The following is a 27,466-nucleotide window of genomic DNA, read 5'->3' on the forward strand; positions in this document are numbered from 1 at the left end:
TTATTAATTATTGTTACTATAGAAAATAAAGATTATTATTGGTCTCAGTTAGAGATAGTTACATATTACAACATATATACTTTTATAATAACTGAAATATAGATTTAAAAAGAATATAATATATATATATATATATATATATATATATATATATATATATATATATATACATATATAATTATTATGTATATATATGAAAGAAGGTCATGTTCTTATGTATTATAAAAAATGAATTATATTACTTCAATTAATAGAAATATATAATCGATCATCAGGAACATCACACATTCTCCATTCTTCTAATAAGTATGCTTAAATAGAGTCAATTAAAGTGATAACAAAAATATATAAAACATAATTATTAGAAGAGTTTGAGGTAATAAAATCCTATCAGCTAAATGTATACGACTTAATCTATTTGCTTAATTTTAACTGAGTTTTTTAAATGGATTTTCTTTTGCTTGCTTTTAATTATTGGCTCCCCCAGAAAGAAAAATGTATCTCACAAATAATAAAAAAACAAAAAGTGCCAACGTCACACATTACACAACAGCACATAAATTGCAGTGAAGAAAGTTAAGGTAACACTCATCAAAAACATTCCCAAAGAAGCATTCATTTCTTTGATAATCCAATTTGATCTCAAATTTATATTTTAACAATGTAAAAGCGAATGAAGTTTATCAAAGAAATGCAAATGCTATCTAAATCTTTCTAAAACATCAAAAAATGTGTAAAAATGAGGAGATAATGGCAATTCTTACCTTGTGATGTGCCCGCAAGCGAATCATTGCCTTGTAGCGACTGGTTTAAACCTGGAACAAATAAATCTGCATTTATTATTGCAGTTAACCTCATAGTTAACTGCTCCGGTATATTTAGAATAATTTAATTTTAGTAAATGGGTTTTTTAGTTATTCATTGTTCAAGCAACTTGTTATTATACATATGAGGTAAAATTTATTGTTTTATTTGTTGATATATTAGTCTCTAGTCAGTTGTACAGATGCAAGATATACTTATAAATTTTGAAACCACTAATGTTACTTCAAATTCAGTGATTCATTTTATGATAATTCTATTATTAGACACATAATATTTAACAAACAATGGAAAAATGTTTTCATTTGCGAAGAAAAGAACTTCGTTATATAATTTAACATTTTTGTTCAATTTTACGGTGAAAATTACTTTTTGGTGGTTAGGTTTGGTTATAGATACTAGATGTTGAAACGATTACTTGAAAAATCCTACAAAAATATTCAAAATGATTTTGAATCAGAATCGTACATTTAATTTACAATAGGTAAATGTCATCTTCAAATTCACTAACTAATATATGTTTTTAAAATTTATGTAATTCTATCTATGCTAAAACTTAATCATTGGGTTTTAGGTTATTCATTGATTCTGTGTAATTCTTAGCTTATAATTTAAGAAGTTTTTTTTAGTTGAAGGAAAATTTTGATCAATAGTCATTTGTTGCGAGACATCTCTTGGTGCCTATGGGCAACATTAAACATTAAAACAATAGAACACTAGATCATCAACCGAAAAATTTGTGAACGACTATATATAATCGATTTTGATGAAGTGTATTATTAAGTGATTGCATGAATTATGATATTTTTTTTATTTTAAACCAAAAAGGATGTAAAATATGGTATAATATATATATAACTTAAAATATTTTTCATCAGTTTATATAAATTCTCGCCATTTTCGTGATACTGTTTCGAAAGTATGATGTTGTTTTAGCAACGATCCAATTATCAGTAATTCGAATCCGTGTGCCGGATTAATCTGAACAAGCGGTAATTAGAAGGCGTTATGTCTGCTGACTATGCTCGGTACGGCAAAACTTCTTATTCGAGTTGCTCCAGTGTGTCCTTTTTAACTCTAGCAACATGCGGCCGAGTGAGTTAGAGAGTCTGTTATTTGCAATTGTTGTTTTTTTGCAACAATATTTGATTTAATTTGTTCATTAGCGTCGTTTAATTTGCAGTGACAGGTTCATTCGTTTTTAGCATTTCGTAATACGGTACACCTGGATGATCTCACTATATGTACAGCATCACTTTATGTTTTGTATATTTATTTTGTCAATATGTCTATCTCTCCTGGACTAACCTATGGCTGTTTGCGCTTGGGATTGTCTTAGGAGATTTACATTTCATCAGAAAACTCTTTTTCTTCTACATGAGAAGCAATCAAAGTGTTTTTCAGTCAATGCGTGTGGTAGCTATTTTCACTCCTTTTGGATCTTCTCTATCGCATATAAACGTCTGAAAACGTCTAATAAGTCTTGCAATTCATTGTTCCCGAGCTTTTTGGTCCTTTAGGTCACTCTTGGTCATCGACATCGAAATAACCATTTTTAAATTGTTGAAACCAAAATCATAAATTAAGATATGATAGTGCTAAAATCAAAATAAACGGAAGGACCTAATATCTACTATATTCAAAAATATTGTTGTCGCAAAGGTTCCATAGTTATCTTCTACTTGCGGCTTAACTATCTAGTTTCTTTACAATGCTCGACTTTACCGTATCACAATCGTTTTGATCGAGATGCGGTGGAAGATTTATCTCCCTCTAGTTGATCATCTACGCCTCCAACTATTAACTTCCCCAAAAGTGAAGAAAACGACGACTGAATGAAATAAGGAATATTATTTGAGCTTTATGCACAAGCCTGAATTTACTAAGTGTATTATTGTGAACGAATTTCTAATTGAAAGCTGTCAAATAACCGCCAATGACCGACTTCTTTCACTTTCCAAAACTTAAATTATCGCTTCAATTCTTTTATCTCAATTATTCGCAACGATTCTCAATGCGTTTAAAACATATTTTGACAATTGGAGGGAACACAATTCGAAAGCGTTATAATACATTTGGATAAACAATAAATATCTTGTGTTTTGTTATCCCATAGCCGGGTCTTTTTTAACAAAATGTATAGTGGCCAAATAAATTGATTGGAATCAACTCGTTCGATCTCTACGTATGAACAGTGAAGTATGAAATGATATATAGTTGTTCGATTATCGGTTCGATTATATAATCGAAATATATCAAGTATGCTAAAATATGTCATATCGATTATAACTAGATAAAATATTTATAATAATATAATTTAAATGAATTATTGATAATTAATTTTCAGGATAATTTAATGTTTGCGGAATTTAAAACTATATCTGGTCGAAATTGATGATTTCTTTATTCCTTGTGGGTGATTTACAATTGTGAAGCAATTTTAGAGATCTATTCATTATTAATGTATTAAGTGGTTTTTACCATTTTCTATTGAAGGATATAAGCTGGTTTTTCTACCACATAATATAAAATAAAAACGTGTGTTCAATATTCAAAACTTTCTATTCATATCACGTCCTTATGGAAACATTAAAGTCTTTGACCTCATTCAATATTAAATACTTATTATATTATAATGAGAATATTTTTTAATATGTGACTTAAGACTTGTTTGATAAATTGTTTATTGCCTCATGGATGAAACTGATCTATACTTAATGGTAATGCATAACAAAAACAAAAAGCACACTAACCGAACTTACTTCCTAGGGCAGCTGGGTCCGCTGCCAGAGCGGCCATGCTGAAGTTGAATGTGCCCGCAGCTGTGGCGAAGAGTTTACTTTCTGACGGGGTCAGATAGGTTCCGATTGGGCTGTCATGGTCCTCGTGGTCACCTCCCGAACTTCCTCCCGAATGTGGACCGTGAGGTAGATTGCTGGGGCCATTCTCGTTGGTTGTGGGTTCTCCAGAGTCGTTACTGAAAAAAATATTCCACCATTAGTTGGAATAGACAAAAATAAATAGATTATTATACGGTTTATACGGATATGATATTTCTATCGAATAAATTATACCGAATATTTACACTTAAAATTTAAATAGACTATTTTAAATAAATACTTTATACTATTTTTAATCTCTGTTATTTTCAAATTTAGAAAAACAGCTTAACATAAACTGAGATTACTATTAAATAAAACTGTTAAAGTTTGGTAATTATTTACAAAAAAATATAAATCATTATTTTATGTTGTAATAATAAACCTAAATAGGACGTATTATGTACTGCTCAGATACATAACTCAAAATCGATCAAAACCGGTAGTAATTAGAAGAAATAATGTCTGGAAAATGCCTCAGGTGAGATGGTACTTCCTTCCATGAAATCGTTTCCAAAGTTTATCTGATGGTTCGAGAGAATCAAATACTTTTCTGTTGCTACTGAATTTATTAGATTAATTGGTAGAGGATGATAACTAACTATGTAGCAAGCTATATACTGTTTTAAGAGAAAATATAGTCAAAAAATAAAAAGATTTACTATAAAATGTGTTCATTCCGAAAGAAATAAAACAACGGAGAAAAGCATTGAGGTGAAATAGAATTACAGAATTACAATTTATTGTTTTGTTTTTTGTATCTTGTAATGTTAAATGATATATTGTTTCTAGTCATGTCAATCTCTTCGATTTTTTAGTGGCTGGACCTACAACTAAACGTGGGCTCCGAACCACGGTCCTCGGCATTAAGCCTACCGACTGGGGAGCGACCAGCTGTAGAAATCATCCCAGAAGATATCCGGTTTTACCCAGCCTGGTTGCTGGCGTGACTGGGATCATTTCCCTTGTGGGATTTTGTACTCTTGCCTAGGACTATCACAAGTATTAAACATAAATTTACAACCATGTCGCAGCATGAATCGAACCCGCAACTATCGCAACAGTAGGAGGACCGCTCTGTCATCTTTACCACTGCGCCATCAAGTCGGCTATTGTATCTTGTAGAATTAACTGTAGGAGAATTGGTATTATTTTTCAACAAAAAGAGAATAAACTCGCTTAAAGATGTATATGGATGGGACGGTTTGAAAAAGAATTAAGTGACAAATGCAGTATATAAATAATACCACACCTTGGTTGTAGATATATTGAACTGAATTATATTTAGTAATTATGTATTTTCACATATCTTTGGTTCCTATCCTTTTTTGATTACCTGTTACTGCTTTTTACTTACTCCTTTCTCTTTATATTTACTAAAATTTTAGGTGAGAGCTGGTAAAGATGAACTGCCAAAATGACATTTTAAAATAGAATAAAGCGCGCATGTGTGCTTTGAAATATTTCGGTTCCCTTTATGTCGTTTATATTTATTTATATTTTCAAATAATTATCTGAACTTTTTGGACTGATCTCAGTTTCGGATAGCTTCAAATTAAAGAGGTGGGTAATATCCAAATTTAGTTTAGTTAGTTAATTTTTTAGTGTTGTTGCCATATTTCTCTACTAGCATAATATATAAAAAAATATAAATATAAAAAATGATTAACATTCATAATAAATTGTAAAATAGTCGCTGTCGTTAAGTCAACAAGAACGCCCTCTTACTCCAATGATAGTCGCGGGTTTGAATCCTGCAGGGCATGGTAAAAATGAGAATTTAAAATATAATAATAAAAACATGAATTGTAAAATACAGAATATTTTTTAATAACCTTTAAAATCTTTAATAACAATTTTAATTTTAATTTATTTTATTATTCTCAGTAATTATTATTAAAATATACAACAACAGATAACCCTCAATATATCATTTGAATGAGAAACCACATAGATGCATTTCAGAGATTCGGGGGCTTCCTCTAAATTGAATTTTCTATAAATATTTTCGCAAAATTCTCAATTGTGCCAAGAAGAAAAATAAAACATTTCCCATTTCCTTTTTCAAAAATCCAATTAAATTTAGAATTATTAATATATTTTCTTTTTAGTTATCGTTAAGGTTCCTTAAATCTCTGGATATTTAAATTTATTTGCTTTGATATATGACTTGTATATCCTGTATGCCTGTATTTGATATGTGTAACTTCATTTACATTAGGCCTATTTAACTATCACATATATAAAACAATCAATATTACAATTCATGACCTTTCGTAAATCTTTATTAGACTTCTGGGTTTTTGGGGTGCGATCAAATGTTTTTTAGTAAGTCCTAACGCTCAAAAGATGTGCTTATAAATTTGACAGCTGTCGGATCACTAGTTTGTGAATTATAGCATTTTGAGTGAAATAACTTTTGTTATTGTGAAAAAAATGGATAGAAAGGAATTTCGCGTGTTGAATATTGCTTTAGGAAAGGAAAAAATACAGTTGAAGCAAAAATTTGGCTTGATGCCGAGTTTCCGGACACTGCCCCAGGAAAATCAACCATCAAGCATTGGTATGTTAAGTTTAGACATGGTGAAATGAGCACCGAAGACGGTGAACGCAGTGGACGCCCAAAAGAGGTTGTTACAGGACGAAAACATTAAAAAAAATCTACAAAATGATTTTGAATGACCGTAAATTGAAATTGAATAAAATAGCAGACATTCTAAAGATGTACATTATATCATTCATATTCTGAACATGTACATTATATAATTCACGAATATTTGGGTATGAGAAAGCTCGGTGCCGCGCGAGCTCACTTTTGGCCAAAAATAACGACGAGTTGATGATTCGGAGCAGTGTTTGAAGATGATCAAGCGTAATAAACCCGAGTTTTTTGCGTCGATATGTGCCAATGGAAGAAACATGGCAGTCTAATCGAGATTCATCCAAGTGGACTGCACACGATGAACTCGCTCCAAAGCGTGGGAAAACGGAACAGTCGGCTGGCAAGGTTATAGCGTCTGTATTTTGGGATGCGCATGGAATAATTTTCATTGACTACCTTGAAAAAGAAGGACCTTCAACAGCGACTATTACATAGCGTTATTGGACCGTCTGAAGGACGAAATCGTCGAAAAACGGCAGCATTTGAAGAACAAAGATAATGCACCGTGTCACAAGTCAGTGAAAACGATGGCAAAAATCCATGAATCGGGCTTCGAATTGCATTCTCATCCATTGTGTTCTCCAGATCTGGCCCCCAGCGACTATTTCCTGTTCTCAAATATCAAAAGAATGCTCACTGGGAAGACATTTTCGTCGAATATAAAGGTGATCGCCGAAACTAAAGCCTATTTTGAAGCAAAGGACAAATCGTACTATAAAAATGGTATCGAAAAGTGGAGGGTCGCTACAATTAGTGTATAACCCTTGAATGGAATTATGTTGAATAAGAAAAGTAATATTGCCAAAAATTGTTTTACTATGGTAGGCTGGGGACTTATCAATTGACCTGTTACATTACTTTAATTGTTATTAAAAACATATCAAAAATGACAAAATTCAAATAAGTTTTTAATTATTTCTCAATTCATAATCAAAATACGAAGAAAAAAATGAGGTAGATTTTGGGTAGATATCAAAATCCTTAGTCCTTAAATATGCAGGCGTATGCAGAAAGACTCATCGAAGCTGTAATCAATCAGTTGATTGGGAAAGTCTCTATTAGATGTCTATGGATAAATATGACAAATGCCAAATATTTCTTTCTGTTTTCATAGTTGAAATATAAACTAATATTTTTTTTATATTAACTTAAAATATATGAATATTTTATTATTAAATTATAATTTATATAGATTTTCAGGCTAGGAACTTGTAGTCTTTATTATTCATTCTATTTTCACGTTATGTACCTATCAAAACCTTAAACAGTCAGTGTCGAAAAATTATTTCTTTGTCTGATGCATTATTTTGATTTGATTAATACAATGACAGCGTGACTTTGTTCGAGTAAACAAAATTGTTGCTTTATTATTTTTCACTGAATTATTCTATATTTTCTCACTATACTCACACTGTCCCTGGGCTTTCATAAATATTTTTAAATCAAAATTAGTCAAATCGGTCTAGCCGTTTTCGAGTTCTAGCAAGACTAACGAACAGCAATTACTTTTTTATGTATAAAAGATACTGAATTGATTATATACTTAGAAACGTAATCTCGCGGTTTGAATCTTACCGAGAGATAAAAATTTGTATTTGTTTATATGGAAACGCGGGATATATGTTTTGTAATATAACCTCTAAAGGTCAATAACCCTGGAATATGTTAATCATAGATAATGGAGAAATACGCAGGTCTGAATCCTAAATAGTAAGAACTAATCTAGACAAATAACATGCCAGAGTGGCAGAGATAATATTAGCAAAACTGTCTACATGCTAATAATCATCGTCAGTAGGATACCATTTAAGAATGGATTATTTTACTCATGTTATTAATTAGGTTTACAGTATGGCTTCCACCAGTCAAGAGCTTTCCATAATGTATTAGAAGTACTTAGTGGCCTAGACTTATAGATATCAAACTAAAGATTCAGGGGTGAAGAGTCTAAGAAGTTGCTATATAAATATATTTTAAAAATTAATTTATAAATTAAATAAATAATATAATACTGACGATTCGTGACCAAAATCTCGTAAGTATCCAGGTGTCAAAGTAGTATACAACGTAAGAATAATAAAGAAAAACAGTACATTAAAATGTATAAATGTTAACATATATATTAATCATTTGGTTTGTCTTTATGGCGACGGCACTATAACACAGGTCACTGTACAGTCATCAACTAGGAACGAGAAAGATCAGGACGATGATGTCTCCTTCTATTTCTTTTAGTTACTTTTATATTTCATTAATTCTTTTTTATTTATATTTAAGCCAAATAGGGTTAATCTGGACTGGATGTCCTCGGTATTAAGTCTACCAACTGGAAAATGGCCAACTTAGAGACAAATCCTAGAAGACATCCTGGGTACTGACGTGACTGGTATAATATTTCTTGTCGAATTGTACACTCTTGCCCTATGGACAAACGTAATAGGAAACAATCATAAATTCATAATTTAAACCTGCAACTGTCACAACAATAAGAAAACCGTCTTGCCACCCTGACCGTAGCTCTAACCAAGCGAGCTCTATTAATTCTGTGCTGTAAGTGTCTGATTACAGGGTGTTTCGAGATCAAACCCACGAAAAGGTATTCCTCAGGACCTCCGCTCAATTTGTAGAGGCAATATTGTAGCAACGCGACGATAATATAGGGCACCTTATATTCACTAATGAGGCAAAAAACGGTCGGCAATATGCTAGCACCATGCAATCAGAGGATATAAAAGATCACAACGACTTCATCACTCTCTGTTTGTTCAATATAGGCCATAATTTTCTATAAGCGCTCATTCGTCTCGAGATTTTCGATTTTTCGCGCTTACTTTTTGACCAAAAGTCAGTTGGTCCACACAAATTCAGCTTACCATTCAAAAAGTTTACAGGATAAGAAATCTTCTAAATACGGCTAATCTGCTGATCTAGCGGCTACCTGTCCCAATCAAGTGTTTGCTATAGAAAATGCTAAAACCGAATCTTTGTCTTGGGAGTTGATGTCCCAATACATATTTATTTCGAAATTATCCATAAATCCACAATTAATCTCCAGGCTCTCGCAAAATAAATTTATTTAAGAGAAAACCTATTTGTTTGATCTCCACTAGCATAAGTTTTCAGCTTCTTTTTCTCAACGCTTCGGTAACATTTCTTGGTCGCTAATAAATCTACGGTATCACAGCCAGGGGTATATATCTAGTTAGTATTGGGCCCTCGTGCCCTCATAGATTAACAGTATGTTATACGTGCAATCTTCAACCTGGAGAAGTATCATAAATAATTAAAGAATCAGCTGAAGTTTTAGTGAGTACCTTGATGACCTTGTTGGTCATTCTCCCTTCTTAATTTTATGGTATATGAGCACGATCTGGTACAAAGTAACCTAAGTAAACTTAATAGCATTGAGTAAAAGGGATTTAGTAAAAGCCCTAGGCATTTCATTAATTGGTTTTAGTAATACTTTGGAAAATTGTGAACATTGAACAGTGAATTTGTATTAGAATCTTAGGCTTAGATTGTTGTAAGTTTTTAAGCCAACTGGATGTAACCATTCGGGACAAAATATGTTTACAGAAGAAAAATGTAGGTTTACATAAAATAATGCATAGAGTTGCATAGAGTTTAAATGATGCAGCTAAAAATTAGTAAATTATAATACGGATTTTTGTTAACATCCACCCTATATGCCCCATTTAACTACTTTTGACCTCGAGCTCTGTCCACATCTCAGTTACGTCGTGAAATAATATATAATCCATAAATGAAAAGGTCACTAGAACAAACGCTTTTCAGTTCAGTGAATATATCCTTTCGCTTACCTGTTATCATCAGGTTGATTTGTACTAACAAGCAACTCCATTGGTTCATTTTTGACGTTATTCTCATTACTATCGCTGTGACATCGTGAATGTTGAAGAGTGGGCGATGGGGAACACGGTGAGTTTTCTCTCTCTGTACTGCTAATTCCGTTGCCTGAAAAGAATCATTGATTAGAAACCACACCTATCAGATTATTAACGATAACCTACCTTCGATTACGTCAGATTTGATTCCAGCGTTTACGTTCAGATTCAACGCGTTGTTCTTTAATCCACTAGGTGAGAAGTCAGCCGGCTGGGTCTGTGGAGGGTTGTGAGACAAATTCAATTCGTTATTGTTGTTATTTCCTATGATGTGTTCTGATCTGGCTCGTTTATGTTCATTATCCGGATCTATTGATATCGATCGCCTAAAAACAATGATGGTGACGATAATTTATCCTTAGATAAGTGTTCATCGGGTGTTACCTTCTGTATTGTTGTGCTGCAGCTCGTCTTAATAATTGATTTACAGTCGCTCCGTGTGGGGGTGAAGATGGAGATGAAAAAAGTGCGTCTTCCACTAACTTATCCCCATAGCTTCCATGATGATTTGGCACCGGAGGTGTAGGTGGTTGTTGTTGAGATCGAATCAGACTTTGAACTTGAGCCAACTACAAAACCAAAACAGACGAGAGTGGTCAAAACAAAACATTATCACTATAATAAATGATCTAGCGCTAATATGTATGTTGGCATCACACATCCAAATTTATATTTTGCATTTAATATTTTTATAGATTCTATTGAGAAATATCACGATGAATCAGTTTTGAGACATAACTGAAGTATGACGAATTATGAAATTAATTTTTTGTCGATTTAATAATTTACATTCACAGTCCTTTAAAAATTACGACTTTCATGTAACTGACAAATAATAAGTGACATGAGAAATAATTTGTAAGAGTAGTGTGATTCAATTAAAGATTGATAGAAAAAGTCACTTAAGTAATACTTAATAATAAGAAACGTGATTTTGCAATATAACAACATTAATTTCTATATGGGAAATCTTACATGGGAATCCATCATCTTCAACAGACTTATTATCATTCGATTATTGTTATTGCTATTATATAAGATAATAACAGAATAATAATATCATAAAATGTGTAAAAAATTAGAAAGATGTATGTAATTTTACACAATAAAGTTTTAAATTTGGAAAAAATCCCACAAAATTTAATTGATTTTAATAATATATTGTGAATTATCTTAATAAGATCAGTAAGAATAATAGATAAAGATCTAGAATAATTGTTAAGCCAAATATATCAACAATTTTTGAGCTCTTTGCATTTAATGTATTCCAAAACTTAATTAGAATATTGTCAGTGTTATTACTTTAACTGACAACAATTAACTACAACTGACAACAGAATTGAAGGCGTTTATATTTATAATAACGTTAAGGAGTTATTAATAAGTGAAAGAAGCTTTTGTATTTTCTCTTTACTAATAGTACAAATGAATTTAATATTATTAAAATATTAAATAAAAACTTGTTATATCTCATAAAATTTGCGAAGCTAGGACTAGTCTAAGTTAAATTATATAAACAAACGTTGTCTTTTATATAACAGGTCAATTGAAAAGTCCCCGGCCGAACACATAAATTTGACAGCCGTCGGATCATTAGTTTGTAAATTATAGCATTTTGAGTGAAGTAACTTTTGTTATTGTGACAAAAATGAATAAAAAGGAATTTCGTGTGATGATAAAATATTGCTAAGAATAAGGGTATTGCTATTGATAAGGGAAAAAATACGGTTGAAGCAAAACTTGACTTGATGCCGAGTTTTCGGACACTGCCCCAGGAAAATCAATCATTAAGGATTGGTATGCTAAATTTAGACGTGGTAAAACGAGTGTGGTGAACGCAGTGGACGCCCAAAAGAGGTTGTTACACACTGAAACACTGAAAGATATCAATTGAACGTGTACATCATATCATTCACGAATATTTGGGTATGAGAAAGCTCTGTGCAAAGTGGGTGCCACGCGAGCTCGCTTTTGACCAAAAACAACGATGAGTTAATGATTCGGAGCGGTGTTTGAAGATGATCAAGCTTAATAATCCCAAGTTTTTGCGTCGATATGTGACGGTAGGTCGGGGACTTTTCAACTGATGTTTACTTCATCATGCTCAAACTAAATACAATTATTTATTAGATTTTATCGGTTTATTGTTCCTTATGAAGATAATAAAGTTCAAATATTTTTTTTTGTATTTGAGTTTAGGTTATTCCAAAAAATATAAAAGCAATACGAATATAATATTCGTATCGAAAAATGTTTACCGATGTTGAAGTCCCTATTATATCAATTTTTTCAATCAAAATCCATGTTTGAGGAACTAAATGTTAAGCTATAGTGAGCTTGTGATATTTTCAGTAAGATTCAAGAAGGCATTGATTTCAATAACACCTACAAGGACGCTACTATTAAGTTATGTTAAAATCGTTTGCTTTAAAATATTGGAGATTTTGTATCAGCATCTTATTTTTTTCTCTTAGAATTTGAAGCTGAATAAACACCATTTGGAGAAACTTAATTTTATTTAAGAAAATTGAAATCGAAGCCCCTCTGTTTCTTATAAAAGTATTTGGCAAGTATCTAATTTAAGATGTTATTACAAGTTTTATAAACAGAGATATTGACTTCTGATACATTTTTGACGATTCAGTGACGCATGGTCTCTTTAGTTAACGCTTTACATTATATGAAGGTAAAAAATTAGATTGACTTGTCGATAGCTTGAAAATGCTCAAGGATTTTTCCAATGTGACATCCTTATATTGTTAAAATATCGTAATGTTCACGTTGTTCTGTCACGACAAATGCACAAAGGTTAATAAAAAACAATTTTTTTCAATACGTGTAGGTCGATGCTGAAATTGAGTGGAATGAAGTTATGGTCAGTCATTGCCTGTATGGATTGAGGCTTTTCGACCAATGACCCAAAAATAGTACCAAACAGTAACTTTTTGTGGATGCATTGCCATCTGGGAAACCTTGTGTTGGTGTTGGCATGGTTTCATATAGGGTAATTATATTTGTAAATATAGCTATTCATCAAAAATTACGTAACGTCCCTAAATATCTAAATGTACCACTCAATCGTTTAACTTATTTCGGTGATTTGGTACCAGAGACTGGATATAACAAATACATCGAAAATGGCATAGAATATATGGGTATTATAGGCAAGATAATTTTTTTATTAAACTTACACCATATATATTGTATTAATTATTTATATATATATTGGATTAAGCTCCAGAAACAGAGGAACATAAATTGAAATTATTATAGTAAAATAATAAACGAAGTTATTCATAAAAGTTTGCATATAACGTAATGCAAAATAAAAAAATCCAAATTTGCATTGTTTACAATGTGTCTGTAATTTGAATAATTCTATTTCAACTATAGATTCCTTTACCATTCATAATTATTCAATATCGCCTCAGTGTTAAGTATTCCTAGGAGCTCAAGAGCAAAGGTTAATAATATTGACAGTTATTAGAATAAATTCGAATAGTTTATGAATTAGAAACTGCGAATCGTTTATTCCTATAAATATCAACTATTTTCCATGATTAATTGATAACGGGACAATGCCGATTATGTAAGTAATATGCGCGAGTCGTAAAGGTCGTATGCTTTTTCGGTGGGTTCTATTAAAAAATAATTTAGTAGAACAATTAAATTATTCACTTAAGCATTCTACCATGATATAAAATAGATAAATAGTCATCATTATTTCGCTGCTGTCTAGATAACCCCGGAGGGCGTGGCTTATCTCTTAATAACAATATTCATCCACTTTAGGCAACCAATGGCTGTTGTTATGGCATCGACAAAATTATATTAATCCTTCTCATCTTGTTCGAATTTGCTATAATAGTTCATATAGATCATATTATCATTATATTTATTTTTGCGTTACTACATTTCCTCGCGGTTACAGAAGCTCTGTTATCAATTCAATAGTTGACACAGTTGGCTTTCAAAGCAAGTTTGATTAGGCTAAGTTTGAGAAATTCATACTTTTAAGTGAAATATCCGTTTTGTAACAAAAAACAACTATCTGAAAGTTCCTATGAATGTATTTAGATTTATAAGACTTTTTGAACCTTTTTATACGACATCAATGAATTGAGACATTATTTGATATGGTTCATTTGGCTTCCATTCAGAGAGATGATTATCAAATCTTGCTGAATACTTGTAGTTACTGATAATGTGAATGTTCGTTTTGACATTTTAGAAGTGACGATCTCTATATCAGTTGATCAAACTGTCAACCGAAAAAGTTTGAAAATTAAAAATGGAGCCATTACTTGAATAAAATTCATGTATAGCGCAAAAAAACTTATTGAATCACACAACAGTTTTCAAACTCTTAAATTAATGAATTAATTCAGCTTTTAAACAGTACCTTGATATCGTTAAATTCTACTTTTTCTGATATGAATATAGAATAAATTAGATTAAGTTATGAGTTGAGTTCTTTCACAGTTCAGAATATTATCATAAACTTTGGGAATTTATAAGAAAATGTTTAAAAATCATTGTTTGACTACCGTCTTAACTGCCATAATAATACTAATTTTAAAGCATTTACTGTGTATGCATTTGTAAACAACTTAAAGTTAAAGCATCACTGACAAGCTTCACTTTTTACTATGCATCATTTCATCGAAGTGCGAATCAAAGTTTTTTTAGTGTGTTGAAAATATGTGGATTTGTACTGGATAAATTGTATTTGTGAGAAGTATTACTTTTTTACTCGAATTTGAAGAAAAAAGCAGTTGAAGGTCAAAGGCTGCTTGGGCATTTTGGACAGCAGACAAAAAAATTGAAGATGAGGATTTGAAGGCATTACTCGATGAAACTACCAATGCAGATCACTATTAACTACATTTGATGCTTTTGGGTCGAGAAATAGGCGAAAACGGCTGGAATACACACAAAGATGGATACTTGGAATCTAACAACTGGAATAAACATACCACCCGCATTAAAGTGCTACCCCAACAGCCATATTCTCCAGACTTTGCTACTTCTGATTACTACTTATGAGTCGTTAGGACATATGAGTCGTGATTTGTCTGAGCAGCACTTTACTTCAAAAAATCGGTCGAGTCGTGGGTAACCTCAAAAGGTGCGTCGTTCTTTCGAGATGGGTGGATTTGGAATACGTAAATAGGAAAAAGATGGGAAAATGTAACGGTTATCGATGGACAGTACTTTGAATAATTTGTTTTTGTTCCGATCATTGTACCGATTTTTGACAATAACATTTCCAATTAAAAAAATCCTTCAAAACTAATTTTTAGGACCGATAAGAATTCGACTCTACTTCACATACATACTTATCCTTCATCTGGCTTAAACTTTATCAGCTGACTTAAACTTTTCAATATTTATAGATTTTCTAATGCTTAGAGCCCGAATAATTATTACTAGTATGAATTAACACTACCTTGGCTAGTATTTTCCGAGGAAATGTAATATGACACATATTAATTATAAATCAGAACTTGTAATTTTAATAAGCTTTAGGATTTTAAGACTAAATTCAAGATAATTGTACTCGATTTTCAAATAATAATTTATGGATATCAGTCGTTATCGAAGTGTTTATTGGCCAGTGCCCAGTTGTGATTTTAAATCGATGAAGTGCGACCGTTGAAATAGAAAATGAGTGATGAGAAGTGAGTTAAGGTAATAAGCTACTGTAAAGTTAGCTAAGGCATTGAATCAATATAACAAATAGTTCGACAACTTGCAATTTCTTAAATAAATTAACAATCATATAGTTACAACGTAATCTCAAAGACTATACTACGCTTTTGATTTGAATAGGTCGTTAATTTTTAAAAGGACTATATTTTTATGGCTAAATTTCTAATTCTAATAATAAATTATTGCTCTTACTTGTTCACGGCTATCTCCGTGTTGTTGTGTGAGACCACTGACCCTCAAAACCTCCGCAGTTTTGAGGAACGAAGAAAGAGATCGTTGGTGCACATTCACTTCGCCGTGATATATAAACTCGACGAGAGCATGGAGATCCGTCCACGCCACATCTTGTAGGACTATCACAGGATGTTTGCAAGGTGTTGACTGAAAACATTAAAATGAATACTACTTAGTATTTTCTTGATTGGAAAAATTCATACAGTGAAATTGGTAATATCAAAATATTTAATTAATATACTTATTAAAATTAGTTATACTTAATTCTCAATAATGACAAATTTTAAGACTAAATTACAATTAGCATATGATATATGTTAACTCGGTGTCTTAAAACACTGTGTGCATCTTAAATAGGATATAAGCACGACATCTATAAATTTAAACTGAGAGTAAATGGCATTTATCTTGACTTTACAAGATCAGTGTCCGATTCTGTTCCACTTTCGCAACATTCAGGCGAATTACAACAACGTAGTAAGTTTCAAGTAGCAGGTGAATCATGTGGTTTATTTTATCAGATTACTTGTTAGAGTTATTATAAACAAGTATAATGGTGGACAGGAAGAGAGCAAAGTCACATATCGATGAAATATTTAATACAACGTCGGATTTTGAAAATATTTCCTTTCATCCAATAGTCCTCTTATTCTAAATAAATAAATAAACTTCTGAGTACCTGTTTTTTTCATTTTTTAAATTATTTAATTATTACCCTGTTACTAGTCTTCTTCGACTAACCTACAATTTCTCTTTATGATAACTTAAATCTAGGTATATAACCAGGAGGACCCATCGGCCCTATCTCAGTCTCTGGTGAAATAATGCTTATACATGTCACTGCTGTATTTTTTATTATATGCACTTCAGTACACAACACTATACAAGATCAGATGATTTGATTGTTTTGTTCTGGTGGTATCTAAAAGCTGCAATATTTCAATATTCTCATGAGAATGGAGTTTCTCCTCATGCCCCCTTGCAATTATCTTGATTTCTTGACTGACTGTGGGTATTTGTAGGTCTCGATGTAGGTAATCAGTCCTATAATATTTGGGTGCGCCCACAAAACCTCTCAGAACTTTGTTCTAAAAAATTTGTATTTTCTTTATATTACTCTTTGCAGAACATCCCCATAATTGAACTCCGTATGTCCATATAGGTTTCGGTATTTGCTTATATAATAGCAATTTATTATGTACTGATAATTGTGATTTTCTTCCATTTAGCCAGTACATTTTCCTATATTTCAATTCCAGTTCTTTTCTTTTTTATATGTTCCTTCCAGTGAAGTTTTGCAACCAGATTCATTCCGAGATATTTAGCGTTGTTGCTATATGGAATGAGTATTCTTTAATGTTATTGGTGGTTGTACGGTCTGATTGTAGATGAACTGCACATGCATATATTTACTTTCATTAATTTTTATTTTCCAAGCTTGTGTCCAATTATTTATATTGTCACTTGCTTGTTGTAATTTTCGTGAGGCTTCTTCGCTATTGTCTTCGACAGCTATAATCGCAGTATCATCAGCAAATGTAGCCATCGTAATATTGTCCATTTGTGGTATATCACAAGTGTAGAGTAGGTAAAGCATTGGCTCCAGTACACTTCCTTGTGGTACACCTGCTTTAGTTTCTTTTATTGTAGAGTAAGCTCCTTCTTGTTTGATTCTAAACATTCTGGTTGTAATGTACGATTTTAATAGTTCAGTGTGTTGTTTTGGTAATATTTTCTGTAGTTTATGAACAAGGCCTTCATGCCAAACCTTATCGAAGGCTTGTGCTACATCTAAAAATATAGCTGAGCATACTTTTTTACTTTAGTAGTTTTTCAATAACATCTGTTATTTTATGGACCTGGTCAATTGTTGCATGCTTATTAATAAACCTAAACGGGTGTGTTGGTATTAGGTTTTTTCTCTCTATGATCGGTTTTATTTTTTTCAACAGGAGTTTTTCAAAAACTTTAGATATTACTGGCAGTAGTGATATAGGTCTATAGGCTTTTATTTCGTTTGGTGAAAACCTGGAATGTTTTGGGATCATTATAATTTTCGCCATCTTCCAAAAGCCTGGGACATATTTTAATCTAAATGCTGAATTGATAAAGTTGGGGTTTTATCATGATAATAAAATATATATGCAATGATAAAACAATTTTCATGAAACTGATTTAGCGAGTAGTTGGTGATTTGTAAATAATTACAAGTTGACGATTAGAACACTTAGTGAGCAGACAACGTGAATAATTTACGAAAGCACTTTACTCTGAAGACATATAATATTCATTTAAATCTAAAACAATCGATGTGGTTAGTCCGATTTTTAAAAATATGTTTGGTGAAGGAACGAATGACATTCGATATTGTGAGATCAAAATTGGATTTGTGTGATCTGAATAATATTGATATCCCTAGAGAAAAATTGGATGGGAAGAAATGATAGTTGGTCACGAAAAGCAAGTGATTTGATAATGTTAAATTATTTGAAAAACTCATGAACTAAACTCAACTATTGTCAGTAGAACAAAAGTGATGATTCTGAAATATTTGTTTTGTCTGTCCATATTTGATATGATCCTGACACGAACAGAATAAATTTGGAACCAACTAAATATCGAACTAAATAGATTGCGATTATATATAATAAAATAGTTTATCAGAATCAAAATACAAGTCACCATATCGTAACTAATAAAAATTATTTATAGAAAGATCTTTTGTGGTCTGTTCCTTGCTTTTTTTGGAGGAAACGTTCTTCGATTATGTCATCGTTGTGATTCTTTTTAAAGATAAATATTAACACTGCAGTTTAAATATTTTAATAATGGGAAAAATATTTTATCCATATTATATATACATGACGGAAATTTATACAATAAAATGCCAATGCATATTTTATAACAGGCACAATTTAATTTAAAATATATGTTTTTACGGTCGAAAAGACAGATTAAATAATGAATTTTCACGATCCATAAATGTGCGATTACAATATATTCCATTGACTAGTCGAAAATAAAATTTAATAGAATTGGAATATAGCACGAAAACAATGCAAAACAATAGATTTTTTTTTAATTTGTTATAGTCATTGTTTTTGTCGAAATAAAAATTAATATGGCATGTTGCTTAACGGAAATTAAAATTTACATACAATAAATTCTAATTTTTGTTTTCATTTTTTAAAATAGTTTTTAATTTTTTAAAAATTACCTCTTGGTTTTAGTTTATGAAAATAATTAAAAGTTATGATAATGAGCCTAAGCGAGTGACAAGTGAGTTTACATCTATACGAATTTTATCTAACGGTATATATATATGATAATACAATGATTTCACGAAGAAGTGATTTGATAGAGGAACCATGGTTACCATGTTTTAGGTCAGTCCAAAAATGTCTATTGCAGCTTAGCTTTGTATCATGTTTATTGAAAGATGAATAAAGAGCTCCTTCTAAACTTCCGTAAAACATTTTTTTATAGATAGTCGTCATCAGTAACTAAAATGTGATTTTTAGAAATGTATAATAAAATAATGCGATATTAACACCGGCGTACTGAGACAAAGCAACAATAGGTGGCAGAAATTTAATAATAAAAATTAGTAGTAAATCAAAATAAAATAATATTTAATTGTTGTAATTTAATTGATATTTTAAAGACAGCTTTAAATTATTTTAATAAACATTCTTGTCACAATATAAAACATGGACTGAAAAATGCTGGGCGTAACAAACAAAACGCGTTTTTGTTCAAAAGTGGCTTTATTCATCAAAGTAATCTCCATCAAGAGCCACACATCAATAACACTTTTGTAGAACGATCTATCTTTTGCCTCAAAATAGGCCTGTCCCCAGTTGCTGTCCACTTAGATGACGACCGTTTTGATTCTGAAGTGAAGTGATAGATCTATGTTTTATCCATTGTCACAGATCGACGCAAAAATTCCGGTGTGCTACGTTTAAACACGGCCAAATACTGCTCAGAATCATCAACACGTTCTTGTTATTGGTCAACAGGGGGCAAACGCGGCACCCACTTTGAACAGAGCTTTCTCATAGTCTCAATGCTCATGCAATTTAAAACCAACACGTTCTTTTGATATCTTTACGATGTTGGTTAACTCACGCCACTTCACTTTTAGATAATTCAAAACGATTTTGTGAATTCTTTTAATGTTTTCTGGTGTTACCATTTGTACGTCAACTGCGTTCTGCATCATCGGTGCCTCTACGACCTTGGAGTAGAATATCATAAAATTTTAACAGCTTTCTTTTGAAGGTTAGCAGTAACTCAAGAAACGGTGAATGCAATAAAACTAACCCCATCTATGTGTTAGGGCCAGTATATCAGATGGATTACCCAGAAATTGTAAACAAGCAAATAGGATTGTAGCTTTATTGTAATATTTTGCTTCACTAAACTAAACTAGTTGACTAACTGCTAAACCAACTTACTAAATTTTCTAAAATCAGAAATATTAACTGGTTGTATCACTTAGACGTTCTATATATATATATATATATATATATATATATATATATATATATATATATATATATATATGTGTATATATATATATATATATATATATATATATATATGTATATATATATATATATATATATATATATATATATATATATATATATATATATATATGTATATATATATATATATGTATATATATGTATATATATATATATATATATATATATAATATATATATAAAAGGCATTTGACTTTACATAATTTTTTCATTTGATGTTGGGTGTACACTGAAAAAATAATAATAATTGGAAACCAGAGTTGGTTAGTGGCGATGAGCCATTTTTGAGCACAATAAGCATACTATTTCTAATACGTTGTCTTCTCTCCATGAAACGTTACTGAAATTATGTCCAAAAAGCGTCATGTTTAATTCAAAGAAAATAACTTCTCTAAGTTGCCAAATGATGTCGGATATTTTTGATTGAGATTATGGAAATTGACAAAGAATGCACTAGTTAACTGAAATTTCTGAAGAATACATGAAATTAATGTTGGGCTTGTTGGCCTTTCTTAGTATCACTTATTTCGAGTGATCTTATTGAGCAGGATTAAGGTAAGTAGTAAGGTAAGTAGGATTTCTGTTTAAAATGAGCTTAAGCTTGAACAAACATTCAAAAAATGTAACTTTTTTGAATTGAAATTGAGATACTGATGGTAGGTAAAGATGCGGGTGATGAACAACACATTGAATATTAATACAAACAATGTTTTGAATATGTTTTTAACAAATTTTATTGGTTATGTTGAGTTTCCTATAGAAACGTACCCGAATAAAATCAAAATTTGTGATTGAGCACGTAAAAATCTGGAAAAACTAAATAATACAACTATACATAATTAATAATACAAACATGATAAAGAAAAAAATTAAATAATATATATAACTCCTTTTACCTTAAGTAATTCTCTAAAGTATGGACTGCACGCGGACAATACTACTCGATGAGCCTTCAGACTTTTCCCGTCACATGCCAGCGTAACGTCTACGAAATCCTCATCGTCTCGAAGATTCTCAAAGGCGGAAGTGATGCTGCTCTGATAATTGTTCCAGCGAAGACAAAAATGTTGAGTGTCCACCATCGTAATAAACCTGTACCTGCAATAAAATAGTTTACCATGAACCATATTCACATGGCTGTTTTGAATAGTTTTTTAAGTGCTGCACAATTTACAACAACCGACTATATGATTCATTAAATTAGATATTAGATTATGAAGAAGTTAAGATATTAGTTATTATACTGTTATCCGAGAAATATTTAGTTAACAGTAATAGATGAATAATATTTAACAATGAATAATTTTAACAACAGTTCTTTATTCAATAAGTAAGGGATGACAGATATTTTATTTTGATTGAAGTATAAAATAATGTTTTTTTAGAATGTTGAAATGTTATTGAGTATTTTGTCACAATATCATAAAATAAATCTATATGTTTCTGTTTCTTTTTAAATTATTAATCAATATCTACAATGCCTTCAAAATGCATTAAAATTTTGAAGTAAACATGGATTATTTGACGCATCTAATATACTACATTTTTTTAAGTCTTAAGAAATTAGAAGTAGAATTCCAATGCTCTATTATATTTGGAATTATCATGCTTTGTTAAAGAATAGTGTATACTATTAATTGAAAATAAAAATAAAATTATTATTTTTTGACGAAAATTTTACCTATATTAGAATAACCGATGGGATAAAAACATTGTGGTGGAAACAATAACTTTTTTGATTATTTCTGCTGAAAATTCAAGTGTAGTGCAGTGAGTCGAAGACAAGAATCAGTTGAAAGATGTTATTAATATTTAGAGACTTGAATTAAAAGTAGTCTAGGTGATCAAACTGAAGAAATAAGATCGTTATATTGATTGCCTTATTATTAAACCTTATCTATTCTATCTATTATTACCCTTATTAAAATTAACAGTAACAATTGGCATTCCACTGGAGAGATAGCGAAGAAGATCTTCAATAATATATACGGATGAATCGAAATGGAACGATCAGTTAACTAGAGAACAAGTAAAACATTTATACACTTCTGGTATATAGTACAAGTAGAACTAACCTCACAGCCAATTCAAGTTTGTAAAGTCAATAACATAACCTTTTAACATATGATAGACGCGGACTAATCGAATTTAATTGAACATTAGATGATTAGTGAAACAGCACTACATATGTTATATATTACAAAAATTCACTCAAACCTAATTCTAATTCATAATATATAATATTTTTCTATATTATTGGTATTAAACTGTGTAACATGGAAATTGTGAATAGATGTGAAATTGAAGAGATATGATGAAAGTGAAGTTCATATAGAAATGTTATGTATCATATAAAATTGGATTTAAACATTTAAACCGAAATATATATTAAATTTTGGCACAGAGATTCTTGACAATGCTTAGATTCACTGGCCCTTCTGTTAATCATATAAAAGCGACAATTTTCTCATTGAAAATATTTTCAATATGACATTCTTTGTTTTAGTTCATTTGGAGTAATTTACGTCAATAATACTGATTTTTCTTATAAAAAGCAGTAGAATATTGACGTTTCATCTTAGTTGATAATAAAAATATATGAGTCTCTGTAATAAGTTAATTACTTAAGTTAATTTAAAGTGTCAATACCTATTAGATTAGTGAAATTGTATTTCCACGGTAACTTTCAGTCTGCTAAGCGCATATATTAGGTTACATGTTTGAGCATTTGTTTTGATCAGTGATATGTATTGGTGAAAATGCGAACTATTAATATAAACAATTGTTGAATAACCTAATCTAACTGTAAGTGTTTTGTTCTTGATATAAAATAACTATTTTCAGATTCATTTTATTATTATAGAGGTGTATAATGACGGTTAATCATGGAATCGCATTTGCAAATTCAGCAGAATCTGCCATCGAAGCCCACCAAATACTTATGATGATGAAATGATATGATATGATGATTGATGAAATGATATGAAAGATTCAAAAAAAGGGAAAATGTCTACCACACAAATTGGTTGAAGTTCTCAAAAGATCAAATAATATGAATATGAAAATAATAAAGCTTTAAATTATTGAAAACTTCCTCATAATTTTGTGTTAAAATCAGCTCTCGAAGAAAGTTTAATAATCAATACTGAAAATAATCTGAATTAATAAAACAATCTTCCATATTTTGAAATAAATCTGTCCCTGATCAACACGTTTATTGCGTCAATTATAATTTGCGTTCTCATCTTGCGTGTGAGTACCAAACAAATACTTTATTTACTTTATAATGCTACAAAACTAACACAAGGTAATTATTTCGTTAAGATAAATTTATATTTTTTCAAGAGCCTACTAATGTTCATTAGAGATAAAACTAGACACTTCAACATCTAGTTTACTGATATTACGTTATCACCACGAAGTACAATTTTTATCTGCGGTATTGAATTGCTATTCTGGAAAATACAGAAAGGAGAACCTTTATTTAAATAGATATAAACATCTTATTATCAAGTGTGCACATTGTTTGAGTATGAATAAATCATATATAAAAAAATTGTTATGGAATATATATTAGACTTAAACGTGACTTGGTTTCATGTGCGTTCGTTTGGCGTTAAGAGAATGAATGATAAGTTTATTTTCCCTCCCCCAAAAATAACAAAAAATGAGATTTTATGTACTAGGTGTTGGAATTAATTTAGAGCGTTTTCTAAAACATGTCATAGGAACATAAAATTATGTTGTTTCCCCCAGAAATATATTACTAGAAAAACTGATGATAATTAAATATCTTTCATAATAATATGGTTTATATGATAACATAACACTAATTATCATACTTACCATTAATATAATTTATCTATTGCTCGAAAGACGGGAAAGAGTAATAACTAACGATGGACAGAATTATAAATTATAATTATAAATATTATAAGACAAAAGTATAATTAAGAACTATATAGACTATGTTTATTTTCCTAAAGAAACCCTATAGAAATCAAATATAGATTATTAGAAATGGTTAAACTACTGGATATTTATCAAACAAAGTTCGTAATTTATCAATATTGGCCAGAAGAAGAAAAACCCACGAACAAAAAGTAACAATCTTGGAACAAATGAATATACTTTGAAAAAAATTGGTACGAATCATAATCTTAATCTTGTATCTCTTTAATTACAAGTGAAATATTGGGTTCCTTGTTGGGGTAAACGAAAGCGTTATATTTAATTTTTGCATAGTTTAGCTGATTTAGAAGAGGCGACTTCACTTTGCAACATACAGAGATTCTACGAACGATTAGTTCTGTCATGTAAAATTAATAATAAGTGAAGCATTGCCATCGAAACAGAAACGAAATATTTATGTTGCAAGAATTGTATTACGTGTTTGACGGGATTACAAGACATGATTTTATGGTAAAACTTTTATAAGTCGATCTCTATAAAAATCAATAACGCTTAATCATATTAAAAGAAGTATTTGAAATAAAAAACCGCCGACGAAAAAATTACAAATGTGTTTTTTTTTCAATAAAAATATTATATTATTTGATCAATGATATAGCTTCCATATTAGTATAAATTCAATGTATTTTCTATGTATAAGTGTTAGTTTAATTCCAAAGTATCGTCAGTTATAGTCTCTTTTTATGCATCTTTCTGGCAACAGACGTATTTCGTGGTTTGGTTTGTTGATAAGCAAATAAGTGATAAAAGGATTACTCTCTGATGCTTATAATGAAAGAAGCAAATCCATTTTATTAATTAACAACAGCCATGACGTTTTTAGTTAATAAAGATCTCATATTTTCAAGTGAATGATTCCAAAGTAGTCACAAAATATCCTATTTATTTTTCTAATTTATTAATTTTCTTATTATATATTATTTTTCTAATTATATCTATTTTGCTAATGTATGTTAATAATCGATCTTATATTTCAATTATCGATATAACAGAAATAATTGCTTTAAATAATCGAAAATGTCGATTGATTATTGAAATTGTCATTGAATTAACGTTTAAAAAAGTCTGTCTGACGTCCAATAATTTTAAATAGTAAAAATATTGTTTACTATATATGTTAATACATGTAATAATACTTAAATTAATAGAATTATTTGAAGGTAATTCTATTGAGCTTCTCTTATTTAAGCCTTTGTTCTTATTTTCAAAATAATTGAGACAGTCGATTTTCAGACACAAGCCTTTGTTGAAGCGAATTTATTACCAAGTAAACAGTTTGCCATGAAGCAGGTGGTAATCCTTGATCCATAAGGACCTTCCAAAAAGCTTCCGGAGTTCTGGCGGGTTAAAATAGCGTAACATTGTGTTGATAAAATACAATTCCTCTAGTGGTCAAAGTGAATCGTTTCTGAGCTTTTTGTATTTTACACATTTTTCCAGTTGGTAATTTTGAGTGATTTTTGAGCAATGTTGAGTTCCCGAGCAATAGAAATAGTGCTTATATCACGGTCGAACTCGGTTCCACGATTTTATCCACATTTTCGGCAATTGGTCTTCCAAAGTGTAATGCACTTTTGACATGAAAATTACCAAAACGGAATCTATGAAACCAAAAATGAAACCAACTGTTTTCAGCTTGATCGAAGAAAAATTGTAAAATATAGGGTATTCTCTCTTTGCTGCTGTCCATCTTTAACTTGAATTAAAACAAAACTTCTTACTACAAATTGTCAGTTTTTTAATATCATCCAATGTAAACCAATAGGACCTTTACAGCGGGAGATTGGGAATTTGTTAAAAGCTATCTATTCGAAAAATAATGGATTTATTTCTTACTTTATAAATATTACGTATATTCCATAATTTTATATATTTTATATTAGTATAAATATATTATTATTTGATTTAGCGTCTTTTTATAGGATTATATAATGACTAAAAAGTAAAAAATAAATAAAATACAGATTGAATCTCAAGTAATCCCTAGTTATAAATTACACATATGTATGATATGAGCCTGACTGGATGAATTAGGTTCTCGGAAATGAAACTGAAATATAATCAAAGCAATCCGACAGTGGTAGAACCGCGTTACTCATTGTTAATTTCTAATGGAGTTATTGACTTGTAATTGGGGACTAGGTATTACCAAACTCGAACTAAGCGTCTAGTTTGTATGGTTTGCACGTGCATGTATTCCTGTTGTATGGTTTAACTAAAATTAGAACAATCCTTATTCTGATTAAATTAGTCACCACAATCCGCAAAAATTGGCGTGGATTTGAAGATTGTGTATCGCCTAAAAATTCTATTCGGCCACCAACCGCAGACGACGCATGCAGTTAGACCATCGAAAACATCTAGAATGGGAATGAATCCCAAAGCATATCACGAATTGTACATTATTTTATTGTGTATATTGAAACATTTTAAATTGATATTTGATTGGATTTGTTTGCAATTGATTGGTTATTGCACAGCTAAAGAAATAATTATAATTATTAGAAGGATCCTAATACTTTAGGATATATCAAAGAACTTCTTTCTATCACAGATAATTTTTTAAGCTGTATATCTGTATTACTAGTTAAAAAAAGAATACATACACTCTTTTATATATAAACAGTATCAGAAGTTGATGCTATCTCCGAAAAACTAAACTGAAATAGCAAATAAGTCTTAGTATTTTTATGTTATGTTGTTATAGTAATAGTTAAGGGATAAAAAA

At 30.5% G+C, this 27,466-nt stretch overlaps 1 protein-coding gene across 40 annotated transcripts in view; it reads right to left on the minus strand.

Moving 5' to 3' along the window:
- The window catches only part of br (broad-complex core protein), a 132,061-nt gene that overhangs the window by 14,068 nt on the left and 90,527 nt on the right, over positions 1-27,466 (minus strand). For 12 of the 40 annotated variants that reach the window (XM_076419862.1, XM_076419859.1, XM_076419879.1 and 9 more), the window contains exons 2-8: positions 21,663-21,864; positions 16,173-16,361; positions 10,653-10,837; positions 10,395-10,594; positions 10,185-10,338; positions 3,576-3,799; positions 765-830 (exon numbers count right to left, since the gene is read on the minus strand). In XM_076419862.1, the coding sequence (XP_076275977.1) occupies positions 765-830; positions 3,576-3,799; positions 10,185-10,338; positions 10,395-10,594; positions 10,653-10,837; positions 16,173-16,361; positions 21,663-21,848 (1,204 nt within the window). In that variant the 5' untranslated portion in view covers positions 21,849-21,864. The remainder of the gene's footprint in view (positions 1-764; positions 831-3,575; positions 3,800-10,184; positions 10,339-10,394; positions 10,595-10,652; positions 10,838-16,172; positions 16,362-21,662; positions 21,865-27,466) is intronic. The other 28 variants (XM_076419867.1, XM_076419900.1, XM_076419898.1 and 25 more) reach the window with 3 other exon arrangements.

This window comes from Rhynchophorus ferrugineus, unplaced genomic scaffold, assembly GCF_030347505.1.
Source record: "Rhynchophorus ferrugineus isolate W39M unplaced genomic scaffold, kcgeb_rfMv2 rfM1, whole genome shotgun sequence".
NCBI classification, from domain to species: domain Eukaryota; kingdom Metazoa; phylum Arthropoda; class Insecta; order Coleoptera; family Curculionidae; genus Rhynchophorus; species Rhynchophorus ferrugineus.